This window comes from Ambystoma mexicanum, chromosome 11 (assembly GCF_040938575.1).
Source record: "Ambystoma mexicanum isolate Mex_15411 chromosome 11, UKY_AmexF1_1, whole genome shotgun sequence".
In the NCBI taxonomy this organism is placed as follows: Eukaryota; Metazoa; Chordata; class Amphibia; order Caudata; family Ambystomatidae; genus Ambystoma; species Ambystoma mexicanum.
Genome location: NC_090934.1, coordinates 453,111,983 through 453,125,070, shown reverse-complemented (window position 1 = coordinate 453,125,070; position 13,088 = coordinate 453,111,983). Strand labels below are relative to the sequence as shown.

Sequence of the window (13,088 nt, the reverse complement as noted above, 5' to 3'; positions counted from 1 at the left end):
AATCATTTGCAAAATGCTGATCATTGTCGGAGCAAATTTCGTCTGGGATCCCCCACCTCGGATATACTTCTCTCACTAAAAATGTTGCCACTGATCAGGAGTCATTACGGGCACAGGGACCAGCCTCAAGTCAACGTGAAAACGGACACACTACAGTAAGCATGTGTCTATAAGAGGTACATCTATCTTGCATATCGATATAGTTGATATGGAAGTGCCGGAAGTGCCTTTCCAGCCACAGTAATGTTCCTGGTATCACTATTAAAGTGTGACAAGACATTTTTTTTTTACCAAATTATACAATTTTTCACAAATTCAGACACACATTCATGTAAATTTGGCAAAAACCAATCCTCGCTTATCCCTCTGGCCACATGCTCTTTGGATATGCGGGCAGGGTAGTGAAGCTGTTCCAGAGCCACATTCAACAGCTTTCTTGGCATTACAACCTTGCCGGTGCTGTCTTGCCGCCAAATCAAATCTGTTGAAGACAGACAGCACCACCTTTTCTTCAAAAGCTCTTTCTCATCATTCAGTGCTTCTCCCTGTAATTCTATTAGTCTGCACTATTGGAGTTGCATTGAAGCCATCTGGTGGTGCATTTGGTTCTCTAGTTGTTTTCATCAATGCTATTAGTGGTATTTCTTTCTTCTCCCCAGAGAACAGCACATGTGATCCTTCTGGCAAATATGCTGCTTCTTTTGCTGCTCTGTCTGCCCTTTCATTGCCCAATGAAATAAAATAAAATATTTCCCCCCAGTATGGGTCATACACTTTATTATTGCCAATTCTACTGGGTGTGGTAGCATTTCTAATAATTTACTCAGAAATGCTGAATGTTGTACCTAGTGCCATCACTTATCCTGAACCCTCGACCATCTGTCTGTCTTTATATCTGCCAGAAGCATGGAACCTGTTCTGATGAACATCCGTGAAGACCTGCTCTCCTACCTTGACTCTAACATCCCTTCTGTCCTCATCCTACTCGATCTCTATTCTGCCTTTCGACACAGTCAACCATACCATCCTGCTCAACCGTCTCTGTGACAACCTGGGTATCACTGATCAGGATCTGGCCTGGCTGACTTCTTTCCTCTCTGATTGACCCTCCCAGGTCTAACTTGGGTCTGTCCTTTACTCTATCTCCCTCTCTACCTGCAGTGTTCCCTAGGGTTCTAACCTCTCAAACTGATTCTTCAACCAATACCTGGCAACTCTCGCCTTTCACATTAATGCTCTCTGCTCTAATTTTCACTGCTATGCGGATGACACTCATCTCATTTTGAGGCTTCCCTCGGCCACCTCTTCTCCTTCTATCATCTCTGATTGCCTGTCTGCTATTCAGGAGTGGTGTGTTTAATGATCTCTGCCTTAATACCAGCAAGGCAGAGAACCTCCTCATTGGCACACCTTCACCCTCCTTTCCTGTCACTCTCTGGCTGGCCTCCCTTCACCCTCCTCCTACCCCCACCTGCGAGGCTAAGAACCTTGGGGTCATCTTTGACTCCACGCTTTGTTTTTCTGCCCACATCTCTGATGTCTCTAAAAAGTCAATCTTCCAACTGCACCTCCTCAGAGGTATTCTGCCTTCCCTCTCCTTCCCCCAGAAGTTCACTGTCTCTCAAGCCCTCGTTCTCTCTAGGTTGGATTATTGCGACAGCCTCTTTCTAAATCTACCTGCTTCTGCTCTTCACACTTTGCAACTCATCCAGAACTGACTGCGAGACTTGTCCTTGGCCTCAAGCCCTGGGATTGTATCTCTCCAGCCCTGAAATCTCTTCATTGGCTCCCAGTGGCTACAAGGATTCAATTCAAGACCCTTTCCATTGTCCACAAGGCTTTCTGGGGCCTGGGTCTAAAATACCTTCAACCCTCCCTCCGTAAATACCTTCCCTCTTGAGCTCTTCACTCCTCCACCTCCAACTCCCTCAGGGTCAGTCATTCTTAAAGAAACAAGCTGGGGGTAGATCTCTGTCTTTGGCTGGGACTTCCCTCTAGAACAGACTCCCTTCCACTCTGAAACTTGAGGAGAACCATCTCCGATTCCGGAAGCACTTCAAGACCTTCCTCTTTACTTCTGCCTTCCCTCCTCCTCTTCCCTGCTGATCTGTTCTGCTTCAGCATCATGCACCTGGTTACCCTCTGATTTTGGGCCCAGGTTCTTTCCCACCCTGCCACGCACCGGCACTGCCTCCTGGCAACCCTTGCACTTGGGTCTGTATCTGTAACCCTACAGTCCCTCCCTTGTTCTGCACTTATCAGTCTGTGCCTTAAACCTAACACTTGCCACTTGCTGGCTGCACTACCACTTGTTTTTCAATCCTTTGCTCAGCACTTTCCACTTCTCCCCCCTGCACTTTCCCCCTTCCCTCTCCCCTGCACTTGCGCATTCTCAATGTCACTGGACCTAGTAAGATCATTGTTTTTGTTCTCCCTTGTTCCGCTCTGTTGCCTCGTCGCGCTCTGAAAGACTTGTGTATGAGCGAAATACAAATAAAATATCAATATCCTTTCCCATCTTGCTAGTCATCAATGTACTGGAGATGTTACGTACGCAGAATCTGAAAATATATTTACCACCTGTCCTTCTGAGAGATCGCCATATTCTATGGTGATGTAGATTCCTGTATGATACCTTTCTGCCATAAGGGCTGCAGTGCCTCATCTGCTTCTCGTAAAAGGGGGTATTTCTACACTCACTGCAGCAGTGCTCCCTCCTTTATCTTAACGTGCACTGCTCCTGCTGCCCCCTTAAATATTCCCACCTCATGGGGTCCTTTGGTCCATAAATTCTTTGGAAAATCCTCCTGTGTGTTTTATGTCTCTTATTTCACCAATTGTGTCATCTGGGGCACTGCTCTTTCCTTTATCTGTACTGGACAGGGCATGCTCAACTGAAACACTATCTCCACCTTCTCTTCATCTTTTGTAGCAAACAAATCTGTGGCTGTTACTCCTGTCAGTGTTAGTATAGGATCGATGCATAGTATTGATCACCACGCCATGTTATTGTCATCTGTAGCAACCAGTATAACCATATCTTTTCTCACTACTACTTCCTCTAGGTATAGCAGTATGTGTATGTGTGTGTGTGCCTGGTGTGATGGTTGAGGGGCACCATGTTCTGAATACAAATTCATTTGACAGTCCCAAGACCTTTGCCTGTTTTCCTTGGACCCATCCTAGCAGTACTTGCACTCCATGGAAGAACATCTCTGTGTGCGTGGGTATCCCTCTCAAAGTTCTGTGTGCATAGTAAGCTTCTATCAACACTGCCTCTCTGGCTGGTACATCCAAGGTGTGGTGCATACCATCCCTTTCTATGAAAATTAAGCTGTGGCATTCAATTTGTTTAACAAATCTCTTCCTAATATATTAATAGGTGTGTCTTTTTAATACAATTATGACACTACGATATGTTGCGTCCCTATTGTCAGTGGTCAATCATTTGCTAGAAGAACCGCTTAGATGGTCCCCCGAAAAGACTTGCATGTCCAATTTTTTGTTGGATAATGGGACCCTCCTTCTTTTATACATGATCTGGCTGCTACAGTATCCATTAAAAAGGAAAAGTCCCTCCAAAATAATGACCGACCAAGGCTGCATTTTTATGAGCAAACTCATGGGGGGGGTTAAAAAACTGTTGCATATTATCACACTCCAAACATCAGTTTATCATCCACACACAGGTGACCTTGTAGAAAGATTTAATAAGACACTGAAAACCATCCTGCGAAAATGGGTGGAACAAGATGCCAGAAATTAGAATCAAATGATTCTCTGGGCTTTATTTGAAGTTAGAAAACACCCTGAGGCCTCCACAGGATTCTCCCCATTTGAATTACTCTATGGGGGGGGGGGACTCCAGGATGTACTGGATATGTTGAGGGAAACTTGGAAGGAGAGAGAAGAAGCCTCAATACCAGTCTCCCAAACTGCAACTAGGCTTAATGAACACTGGTCGGCTGTTAGATCTTTGGCACAAACCCATATGGCCAAAGCACAAGAACAACAGAAAACCTCTTATGACAGAAAAGTCTCTGAGATATTTTTCCATAAGTCAGAAAGTATTAGTGGTATTGCCCACCTCTGAGTACAAACTTATATTTAAGTGGCATGGACCATATGAGGTGTTGGAACAAATGGGACTGTGTAACTATACAATTCCCAGCGTGATCGTCACCTAAAAACACAGGTCTATCATATAAATCTTTCAAAGGAGTGAAGGGAAAACCTGTCAGAGTTCAATGTCATCTAATTATCTTGTCTGTTACCAGAGGATTTGGATAATATTGACTTTATTTCCCCTGATATTAGTACTAACCAGAAGCAAGATCGTATAAGACAGTTCACTGATGTGTTTAAAGAAGCGCTTGGAAAACTGTAGGATATTTACCATCACATACGCACTCTGGAAGGCAAAGTGGTACATTTAAAACCTTACTAACAACCGAGTCCCGAAAAGATACCATTATCCAGGAAGTTAAGCAAATGCTTGTGGCCAATATCATTGAACTGTATAATAGTCCTTGGTCCTCCTCTATCATGTTAGTGGCAAAACCTGATTGAAGATGGTTTTGAATTGACTTTAAAAAGGTAAATGCCATCTCTGCCTTTGACGCCTACCCAATGCCATGCATTGACAATCTTATTCACTGGTTGGGTAATGCTGTCTACCTGTCAACAACAGATGTGAACAAAGGTTATTGGCTGATGCCACTGTATTGACCTGACAAAGAAAAAACTGTGTTTGCTACTCCCATAGGATTGTTTCTGTTTAAAGTATTGTCATTTGGTCGGTATGGAGCTCCTGCAACATTTCAGAGATTGATAGATAACATTTTACATCCTTACTTGAACATTTGCTGAAGCTATATAGATGATATTGTGATACACAGTCAAACATGGGAAGATCATCTGCATCACCTTTACACAGTCATGAGAGGGTTAAGAAAAGCAGGGCTAACCCCAAGCCCCAGAAAATGCAAACTCGCTCAATCGGCAGTTAAATATTTAGGGTTTTTTTGTGGGTAATGGTACTGTTCAACCACAACAGGAAAAGGTTAGAGCTGTCCTCAATACCCCGACACAAACAAAACCAAAAAAGTCCTGAGAGACTTTCTGGGATTAAGCGGCTACTACTGTCGGTTCCTTCCAAACTTTTCAAGCAAAACCTCTCGATTAACAGACAAAATGAAAAATGCTGAGCCTCAAAAGATCAGATGAGATAAGACAGATTATATTTGTTACACCACTTTAAAACAAGCCCTATGCCAGAGCCCCATTTTAAAAGTAGCAGACTTCTCTAAGGAGTTCATCCTAAAAACTGACACTTCCTTAATGAAACTGGGGGCTGACTTATCGCAAAACCATGATGGACTGGCGCACCCTATATTGCACATCAGTCAGAAGTTGTTTGCCAGGGAGAAGAACTACTCAGTGATCGAACTTGAGGCACTGGTAATTAAATGGGTGATGATAAATCTCAAATACTACATCTTGGGTCATAGATTTTGACTAATCACAGACGAATTCCGTTTAGTGTGGATTAGTCAGAGAAAATAATCCAATCCACGGGTTATGCTGTTGTTCTTGGACCTTCAACCCTATTGCTTCACAGCGGAACAACAGAAGGGTCAAGAGCAAGGTAACATGGATTTTCTCTCCAGGTTTCCATGTGAAACCTCCCAGTCCATCCCGCAAAGGGGAAGGTTATGTGAGAATCCTGAGGGCATCTGCATACCTGATCCACTTGAATCCTCTTCTCAGGTGGCCAGGGAAAGGCCATCACTCTTGGATCCTGACCCTAGGGGTTTAGATGAGAGGAAGGATCACCTGGGTGGAGTACTGGGGAGAGGATGTATTTTGGTGAGGCATGGTACCCCCTTCCCTTGTAATAATAAACCCTATGCTCTCCCTACCTTCATAGGTTATTGACAGCCATTCCCTCTTATTTCCCCTCAGTCATACAACTCTAGTACTGTGACGAGGAAGAGGCGACTAGGAGTGGTACACACTAACATTCAGTTACACCACTCTGGTACTGGGATGAGGAGGATGCCTGGAAACTATTGTGAGGGTCAAGCATGTCCAGAAAACACCAGTAATTGTAGTCAGGCAATTGAACTTGAACTTGAGGGCTTGCACCTGCAACCTGTTAACAGGTCACAGGTGCATACAAGGTGGATCCACCAGTAAGGAAGGGGAAGCCAGCAGGAGAGATGCCGGGCTGGGAGAGAGGGGCCTGGGAAGGGACAATTCCTGCCCAGAAGGGGACTTCCAAGAGAGTCCTGCCTGGAGGCCAGGGAGCCAGTGATTGCAGAAGAGAGACTGTGAGGCCGGGCATGACCAGGACGTGAGAGGTGCAGAAATGCCAGAGTCTCCACTGCCTTGTGCCCACATCCGGAGCTGTGGGGCACGGAAGACTTCCAGGTGCTTCAGGCCACCGGTAGCATCCCCGGGTGAAGAGCGGAGCTACCGGCAACCACCAGTGAGGTTCTCAAGAGGCGAGCGCTGCTCGCAGCACTCCAGAGAATTGTGCAAGGAGCCGAAGAACCTCAGAAACAAGACAAGAGAGGATGTCCAGAGGGGCAGCCAAGGACAGGTGAGTGAATTGAAGGGAACACTCATACTGGGGCACTCCTAAGGCTACAACTGGGCATATGGTAACGCCAGATGAACTGAAATTTGTGTGTATTTGATGGTGAACTAAAGGAAAGATTTACAAGCATTATTGAATACCAAACTAACGGAAAACTTTGATAAGCCTACGAATGAAATGAAAGCATGTGTGAAATATTTGTAATGAACATTTAAAGACAAAGAATGAATGATGTGCACTTACAAAGATTGTGAGTTGTGTGGAATAACACACTGTGGCAAAACCAAGAGACTGGCAAGGAGAAAGCAAGGTGGTGGAAGAAAGTGAGCACCACAGAGTGAGTCGTGTGGAAGAACACACTGTGGCAAAGCCAAGAGCCTGGCAATGAGAATCCAGAGCCTGTGAACCAAAGCACAGATGCAATGAGAAAGAAACCTGTGTGGGCAAGAAAACCTAATGTTATTGGTTGCATGACCTGTAATGGGTGGAGAGTTTGGTCCGATAGCTACACCTAGACCGCAAATACCTTGTCTGGAAAAGCCAAGGAAGTAAACAAAAAGAATCTCCACTTGTGAATTAGATTTCTGAAGATGTGAAATATAGCAATCTTTATTAACTATTGAAGAGCCTGCAGGATTAAAAAGGTTGACCTGGAACTGGTTTTGAGAATCAGGAGACAAACAGATTGTGGGTTTGCAAGGTGGAAGAGCTGACGTCTTGGTAAGGGAAACACCCAAGACTATGTGAGTTATGCTATTGCCTTAGGGAATGGAACCCTGAGGCCTTTTCGGAACTGTGTTGTCTTTTTGGGGAAGGGAACTCCGAGACACTTAGAAACCCCAGGGTTATTTGGAACGGCTTTGAACTTGGGAAAGAGGAGCTGGAGGAAGCTCACAACTTTATTTGGAACACTGTTTCTTTTGTTGCTGACATCCCTACACATTGCTTAGCTTTAGTTGTGAGGGCAAGTATAGGTTTTCGACACAGACTTTTAAGCTGAACTTACTGACTCAGGCTATACTTAGTTTCTTTAGGTAGGTAAATCCCACCCTATCATAGGGACAGTTATGACTTACTCCATCCTGGACATTCAAGTAATAACAGTGTCTTGTTTGAACCTTGAATCTTTTGTCTGTGTCGTGCTTCATGATGCCTTTCCATTACCTAATCTTCTTCCTTCTACTCAATCTGCATTCTGTTTTCAGTATTCTACTGAAACTGCTATTCTTTCTGTATCTGATTACATTATTTATGCTCATCACTGTAAACTCTCTTCCATTCTGATTCTGATTGACTTCAGTGGCACATTTGACACTGTGGATCAGTCTACTTTACTATCAACTCTTTCTTCCCTTTGGTTGCTGTTTTTTTTCTAAAATGGTTTTCCTCCGATCGTGCAAATCATTCTTTTTCTGTTTTCTAGATGAGTGTAACCTCTTACTTTTCCTCTCTCTCTCTCTCTCTCTCTTTCTCTCTCTCTCTCATGGTGTTCCTGAAGGTTCCGTTTGGTACCCTTTCTTATTCACGCTTTAATATCGCATGACTGTTTTCTCTTATCACTGACTTTGGTTTTCAGGTGCACTTTTCATGTTGACGATATCCAGATTTCCTTGTCTTCTACTTAATTTAATGACTCTATCCACTCTCACCTGTCTTTCTGTCTTGCGGCCATTTCTTCCTGGATGTCTTCACATTTTCTTTGTTTAAATTGAAAGAAAAGAAAACTGAAATCTTATGTTTTCTCTCTTCTAAAATCTCTCTGCCTCTGGCGATATTATTTCTTCCTCTGTCTCTTCCCTTATCGTCTCAGGTATGTAATCTTGGTGTCTTATTTGATCCTTCTCTTTCCGATCGCTCTTGTCATTTTCATTTATTTAACATTAAGAAAATGTGTCCCTTTTCTTCTGCAAAAACGCTGCTTCAAACCTTTGCTTTGACCCATTGTACTATTGTTGTTCACTTTATGTTGGTCTCCCAAAATCTGCTTTTGCACATTACGCTTGCTTCTTCACTCTGAGGTTCGGATTATTTTTAATCTTCCCCAGTCTTCCCACATTTGTGAATTTTTGGCTCACCTTAAGTGTCTACCGGTTCAGCAGTACTGTGAATTTCATTTTCTCAGTCTGGTCTTTAAATCTATTCATGTACTTACTCTTATCTGTGAGCTTTGATTTCACTTTACCATTCACCAAGTAATCTTCGCTGTGCATCTAGGTTCCTTATTTCTGTTGCCCATCCTCCTTGTGCTGCATCCCGCTTTCATTCTTTTCAACTGCTTGCTCCCAATCTGTGGAATTCTTTACCTTTGGACATCAGCTCTTGTTCTAATCTCTCACACTACAAAACATGTATAAAAATACATCTCCTTCACCTCTTTTTCCCTGAATAATGTTTTGGAACTCTTTTGGTAACTCAGTTTTGTGACTATTCTCTATTGTTGTACTGTTCCTTTAGTCTGTGAAGTGCTTTGTATAAAAGCCTATGTAAATGCAGTAAATAAATAAATAAGAGATAGGATTGCATTTATAGGAAAAGGAATTGTGATTAGTTTGGTTTGGCCAGAGGAGCAAACTTTCTCCTGCCAGTTGAACACTTTGCGATTAAATTGGAATGAGTACATGAATTTCTTTAACCGTTAGTAAAAGGCTTTGGGATTCTATAAAGATATTACATAGGCATGCTTGTACCTGCTAGTAAAATGCTTTAAGAATGAATAAGGATGAATATGTGACAGGCTTTAATCTGCCAGTAAAAGGCTTGGGGATTGAACAAGGATGCTTACAGGGGTAGGCTTTGCCCGTCCACTAATAAATGTTTGCGACTCAATAAGGATAGTTACATGGGCAACCTTTCACCTACTAGTAAATGTTTTTGGACTGAATGACTGAGAGGAGGGGGGTGAGAGGGATGTAATGACATTCATTGCAACAGAATGATAAGGGCAACTGTCTTTCAATGTATTGCGCACTCACCCAGACTCCCTTCAGTTTCAGGTATTCAGAATTGATAAGGTAAAGGGGGGAAGTGGGTTTTCACTCTGCATTTGTAAGCTGTGGGCTTAGAAGATTGTGTTAAATGGGGATGAGTGTGATCAGAGGGACAATCATTAACATCTCATTTTAATGTACTGGGGCTAAACATTGTAAATCATAGAGAAAAACCTCATAATACCAGTGATGCTCTTCATGTATAGATTAAAAGGCAGTGGATTTTTTTTGGGGCACTGGATAAGGGAATAGAGAGGTATGTCCTTCCATCAATAACATTGGCTCAAAACGTTGTGCCAAATGAAATCAGGATTTTAGAGTCAAATGTATTTTATTGTAGAATATTGTATTGTTATATGGGATGGGATGTAAATGATTCAAATGTTAGTTTTCTTTTTTTGTGTAATGTTTGCAATAAACTATGTACACAATTTTAAAAATAAATGCTGCAAAATTAATGAGGATGCTAAATGGTCACACCATATTCACCTACTGACAGGTTTTTCTTTTGTGTTTTAGTGCTTTGTGGTGCCACACTCACCAGTACCAGTGGCACTCTGACATCACCAGGCTTTCCTGGCAATTACCCCGCCTCTACAGATTGTACCTGGATGATCATAGCCCCGGTCAGATACAAGGTAAGAATAAACTGTTCTGATGGCTCAAGACCGCACCAGTCACTGATTATGGCTCCTCAGACCACAGTTTTTCACAAGCATGACTTTCCAAGTCCCGGCTTCAATTATTTAGTTTTCGCTCTTTCAATTATGGACTACATCTGGATGGGCATTCCAAGCTAATTGCAAAGTAATTCCAAGATCTGAGCATGCTTTGTCAATTTATGCACACACTCGCAGAAATGTATTTTGAAAAATCACTTGGAAGTCACAAAAGTATATAATGGTGAGGCCGAAAGTAATCATTTTCTGGTCTTCTGCAGATTTTCTTCACTATGACTTCTTTCAACCTGGAGGGCCATCCAATGTGTATCTACGACTACTTGATGATATACAATGGAGGATCGTCCATCGCCCCCCTGATTGGGAAATTTTGTGGAGCTACCCAGATAGCTGCATTTACATCCACTGGGAGCACCTTGATGATCCAGTTCCACAGCGATTTGAACGTTTCATTGTCTGGCTTCATGGCCCAGTACTCATTTGGTAAGCATTGTTCACACCACTCATCCTGAAAACATCATTGAAAGGCATGAGTGATCTATAGTAGCAAACATTGTGCACACAACACTATTTACAGATTGTAATCAGTCTGCTGTGAGATTTAAAAAGGAAAAAGCCCCCTCACACAGTCCACCTCTTGATGGCTCTTCCTTAGGGGGTCCTCCCTTCTTCAAGAGGCCTTCTTAATGTGTACAGTGGATTATTGTCAAACTCTACATCCTCCAAACCACTCTTTGCCAAAACTCCTTATAGCCTGATACATCACTGGTTGTGTGTATATCCTGCAAATAAAGGAGACCCATCCAGACACATCACATTTTTTCAAAACAGATTTTGGAGCTCAGAAAAAAGGAGGGAGATAGTCTTTCACAATGAAAAATATAATGCAATGACCAAGGTCTTGTAGTTTACAGGAGATGGATGTTTGTCTCCTTGCTAGAAGGACCTATGTAATTTTAAGATAATGGAAGGTGATGAGGCTCAGATTCTCTACACTATAGTGTGAACCCCGTCACTGCTTCAATCTGTTTGGAGACAGACATAGGGATGAAGTGTGACATTTTGCAATACAATATATCCCTCTAAGCACATTAGCAGGACCAACTTACATTTCTAATCAGCTTTTTGACTAATAGTAATGGATTGCAAAAGAAATATCAGTCTACTAGCTGTTCCCAGGTATCATGAGCTGAGATAATGCTCTCTCTCTCTCTTTCTTTCTCTCTCTCTCTCTCTCTCTCTCTCTCTCTCTCTTTCTCACTCTCTATGACTTCAATCTCACAATCTCTCTCTCTGCCTCTCACTCGCTTCATTCTCTTTTTCTAGCTGCCACCCCCTTTCTGTCTCGCTCTGCCTATGCCTATACCTCTGCCTCGATGTGGATGATGATTGCATTGTCAGGTGCGTGTTTGGTAGAGCCACCTCAGCCATTTCTGAAAGAAGCACAGTTACAGAAAAAACACAGATGAGTTGGGGCACCTCTCAGATACCATTGAGGTAGAAAGGGGGGTAAGACAAGGGTGTTTAGGGGCCCCACTATTCTTCAATCTCTTCCTGGCAGACATAGGCATATCGTTGGAATCGCCTGCATTGGCCAGCCCTATGTTGAATGGAAGGAAAATCTTCTGGCTGGCCTATGCAGACGATATGGTACTGCTACATAGAATACCAATTGGGCTCCAGCGTTTGTTAACCAGGCTAAGTGAGTACGCAGGAACTAATAGGCTTCCTATAAATCCTGCTAAATCAAATATCATGGTTTTCAAGCCCCCTCAAAGAAAGGTCAAATATTCAAACTGGGATTTAGATGTCCAAAGGATACAAAGGGTAGAGATGGTCAAATATCTGGGCTATAACATCCATGCCTCCCCTGCCCTATACAAAGTTGAGGCCAAGGTCACAGTGAAAATAGCACAGGGCACAGCACAAATGCTCAAACTGAACCACAAGTTCTGCAAGTTCTCTATCTCTCTGTTGATCAGATACTATTTGGCAAAAATAGTTCCATTAATTCTTTATGGGCTGGAGGTTAGACCCCGGCTTTGGTTCACTAACTGGGGTGTATTCGAGGGTAGGCTATGGAAGAGGGTACTAGGTGTCCCTGCCTGCACACCCAGTGCAAGCCTTAGATTTGAACTGTGCCTAAAATCACTGGGATGTATGGCAAATTGGAGGTTAATCTCCTTATATCGGGAGATCATTACTGGAAAAAAGACTACTCTCTACGGGGACATTAGGTGTCATATGTCAAATTCTAGATCCACAATATTGGCATCATTAGAGAGTAAGGTCAGAGAATACCTCTCTAAAATTGACCTCGATATAGACACCCTCATTTGCAACCCTTTAAAAATTAAGAAGAAGCTTGAATCCATTGATTGGATAGAAACAGTTGAGAAAGTAAGAATGGTCTCTCCCACAAATCCCTTTTTACAGGGTGAGAAAAAACTAGGTTGCCTTTCTAGTTATCTCATGAAATCTGTTGAGAGCTCAATACGCAATGATTTCTTAAGAATAAGGTTAAGCCTGGTATACTGTGGAGAAGTGCTGGAAAAGAGAAAACAAGGAGATAGAGCAAAGCAGCTCTATATAGTCTGCACTAACCCAGCAAAAGAAACACTCTGGGACCTGGGACCTGGGACCTGCAGATGGATTGTGAAGGGACATGGAACCCACGTCTAGTACTCTTCAGGAGGTTTGTGTGATATGAATAAAATCTTGTCTCTGAATTTTTTTGGGATAGATTGGTATCGGGCTCTAATGCTGCACTAATATCTGCGGTGGTACGTGTGTTGAAAATCTGTGAAATCATTGCCTAAT

General features: G+C 42.8%; 1 protein-coding gene across 1 annotated transcript in view; it reads left to right on the top strand.

Annotated features, from left to right (window-relative positions):
* The window catches only part of LOC138505001 (tolloid-like protein 2), a 160,150-nt gene that overhangs the window by 142,813 nt on the left and 4,249 nt on the right, over window positions 1-13,088 (top strand). Inside the window, exons 20-21 of the mRNA XM_069625360.1 lie at window positions 10,108-10,226; window positions 10,529-10,751. Of these exons, the coding sequence (XP_069481461.1) occupies window positions 10,108-10,226; window positions 10,529-10,751 (342 nt within the window). The remainder of the gene's footprint in view (window positions 1-10,107; window positions 10,227-10,528; window positions 10,752-13,088) is intronic.